The sequence below is a fragment of the Coregonus lavaretus genome, assembly GCF_964263955.1.
Source record: "Coregonus lavaretus genome assembly, chromosome: 18".
Taxonomy (NCBI): domain Eukaryota; kingdom Metazoa; phylum Chordata; class Actinopteri; order Salmoniformes; family Salmonidae; genus Coregonus; species Coregonus lavaretus.
This window is the reverse complement of record NC_140005.1, coordinates 2,639,027-2,642,336: the sequence shown is the minus strand read 5'-3', so window position 1 is coordinate 2,642,336 and position 3,310 is coordinate 2,639,027. Positions and strand designations below refer to the sequence as shown.

General features: G+C 51.8%; 1 protein-coding gene across 1 annotated transcript in view; it reads right to left on the bottom strand.

The window, feature by feature from the left end:
- The window catches only part of galnt16 (UDP-N-acetyl-alpha-D-galactosamine:polypeptide N-acetylgalactosaminyltransferase 16), a gene marked incomplete at both ends in the record, with an annotated part of 67,866 nt that overhangs the window by 42,558 nt on the left and 21,998 nt on the right, over positions 1 to 3,310 (bottom strand). Inside the window, one exon of the mRNA XM_084181513.1 lies at positions 1 to 96. This exon is cut by the window's left edge and continues 26 nt beyond it. Within this exon, the coding sequence (XP_084037639.1) occupies positions 1 to 96 (96 nt within the window). The remainder of the gene's footprint in view (positions 97 to 3,310) is intronic.

Genomic DNA, 3,310 nt, shown 5'->3' with positions numbered 1-3,310 from the left:
GGAGCCAGTCAGTGTTGACTTCACAGTGGCTGTCCAGGAAGGTCAGGATTGCGGCGGAGGCAGCTCCCGCCCCTCGCACCCGGGACCGGATCAGACCTTGGAGGAACACAGAGCGAGATAAGAATGTCAGTATGGGATATACAGCTAGAAAGAAACCCGCTAGTCAGACACAATAGTAAGTAAGTCAGCCTTGGGCGGCCCATAGGGCAGGAGCCTATCTCCTGATTCTGTAGTGTGAGGCAGTTTGATGTACAAGTACCCCTGGACAGGACACTAGTCAGACACAGTGCAGAAATTAACACAGACACTCTCCAAAACAGCAATGAACACAGAGACTCTCCAAAACAGACGTTAACACAGATACTCTCCAAAACAGCAATGAACACAGATACTCTCCAAAACAGACGTTAACACAGATACTACTACAGTAGTTCTTCTTCTTCTCTTAGGCATTAGTATTTTTGTTTCCCCGTCTAGTCTCTGGTCTCTCTCCCTGTTGGCTGTCTCCGCACAACTCCCCTGTGCAACACGCCCACCCACACACATACAAATACTACCAACGGGAGCGTCTGCTAAATGGCATATTATTATTATTATTATAAACACTACCAACGGGACGGGGCTGTTTCTCCATGCTCCGTCGTGACCGGACAGCGTTTCTCCATGCTCCGTCGTGATCGGACAGCGTTTCTCCATGCTCCGTCGTGACCGGACAGCGTTTCTCCATGCTCCGTCGTGACCGGACAGCGTTTCTCCATGCTCCGTCGTGACCGGACAGCGTTTCTCCATGCTCCGTCGTGACCGGACAGCGTTTCTCCATGCTCCGTCGTGACCGGACAGCGTTTCTCCATGCTCCGTCGTGACCGGACAGCGTTTCTCCATGCTCCGCCGTGACCGGACAGCGGACTCGGGCAAAACCAAAGGGTGGAGGGGTGTGCCTCTTTGTAAACAACAACTAGTGCGCTGCTTTAAGTGGCGAAGGAAGTCTCGACCTTTTGCTCACCTGAACTAGAATACCTCATTGTAAAGCAGACACTCAACGAGCTGTACAGGGCCATAAACAAACTAGAGGCGCTAACTCTCTGGACCATTTTTACTCTACCCACTGAAACGCACACAAGGCCCTCCCTCGCCCTCCCTTCTGTAAATCAGACCATGACTCCATCCTCCTTCTTCCTTGTTACAAGCGAAAACTCAAACAGGAAGTACCAGTGACGCGCTCAGTACGAAAGTGGTCTGACGAAGAGGACGCTAAGTTACAAGACTGCTTCGTTAGCACAGACTGGAATATGTTCTGGGATTCATCCGATAACATTGAAGAGTTTACCCCATCAGTCACCGGCTTCATCAATAAGTGCATGGATGACATCGTCCCCACAGTGACCGTACGTACGACAGATTTCCACCGGTCTACTGTCCATTGCTCGTGTTTCTTGGTCCAAGCAAGTCTCTTCTTTTTATTGGTGTCCTTTAGTAGTGGTTTTGACTGGTACTGTACATTTCGCAACCAGAAGCCATGGATTACAGGCAGCATCCGTGCTGGGCTAAAGGCTAGAGCTACCACTTTCACGAAACCGGACACAGACATGGACGCTTACAAGAAAGCCCGCTACGACTTCCGACGAGCCATCAAACATGGAAAAGGTACATTTAGGATTAAGATAGAATCCTACTACACCGGCTATTACGGAAACCCAGCCGTGAGTTGCCCGGTGACGCAAACCTCCCAGACTAACTGAATGTCGTCTATGCTCACGTCGAGCCAAACAACACTGAGCCAGGCGTGAGAGCCCCTGCTGTCCCAAACAGCTGTGTGATCTCGCTCTCCGTGGCCGCTGGGTCAGACGGATTACCAGGGCACGTTCTCAGAGCGCTGACCAGCTGGCAAGAGTTCTTCACGGACATTTTGAACATCTCCTTGTCCCAGTCTGTAATACCTACATGTTTCAAGCAGACCACCATAGTCCCTGAGCAGACCACCATTGTCCCTGTTCCTAAGAACTCAAAGGTAACCTGCCTAAACGACCATCGTCCCGTAGCACTCACATCTGTAGTCATGAAATGCTTTGAAAGGCTGGTCATGGCTCACATCAACACCATCATCCCAGACACCCTGGACCCACTCCAATTTGCATACCGCCCCAACAGATCCACAGATGACGAAATCTTTATTGCACTCCACAATGCTCTCTCCCACCTGGACAAGAGGAATGTCTACGTGAGAATGCTGTTCATTGACTACAGATCAGCATTTAACACCATAGTCGCTTCCAAGCTCATCACCAAGCTTGGGACCCTGGACAAAACACCTCCCTCTGCAACTGGATCCTGGACTTCCTGACGGGCCGCCCCCAGGTGGTAAGGGTAGGCAACAACACATCTGCCACGCTCACCCTCAACACGGGGGCCCCTCAGGGGTGTGTGCTCAGTCCCCTCCTGTACTCCCTGTTCACCCACGACTGCGTGGCCGCGCACGACTCCAACATGATCATCAAGTTTACTGACAACACAACGGTGGTAGGCCTGATTACCGATGACAATGACAGCCTGGCAGTGACCTGGCCTACAGAGAGGAGGTCAGAGACCTGGCAGTGTGGTGCCAGGACAACAACCTCTCCCTCAATGTCAGCAAGACAAATTAGCTGAACGTGGACTACAGGATACGGAGGTGTGAGCATGCCCCCATCCACATCGACGTGGCTGTAGTTGTCCTCTCACACCAGCACAGTTGTGAAGAGTGCACGACAACGCCTCTTCCTCCTCAGGAGGTTGAAAAGATTTGGCATGGGCCCTCAGATCCTCAAAACGTTCTATAGCTGCACCATTGAGAGCATCTTGACTGGCTGCATCACCGCTTGGTATGTCAACTACACCGCCCTTGATCACAAAGCGCTACAGAGGGTGGTGCGGACAGCCCAGTACATCACTGGGGCCGAGCTCCCTGCCATCCAGGACCTCTATATCAGAGCTCCCTGCCATCCAGTACATCTATATCAGGACAGCCCAGTACATCACTGGGGCCGAGCTCCCTGCCATCCAGGACCCCTATACCAGGCAGTGTCAGAGGAAGGTGAGAAAATTGTCAAAGACTCCAGTCACCCAAGTCATAGACTGTTCTGTCTGCTACCGCACGGCAAGTGGTAACGGAGCGCCAAGTCTAGGTCCAAAAGGCTCCTTAACAGCTTCTACCCCCAAGCCATAAGACTGCCGAACAATTAATCAAATGGCCACCCGGACCAGCAGACGCTCTTATCCAGAACCACTACAGTAGTGAGTCATTTAGCAGACGCTCTTATCCAGAACCACTACA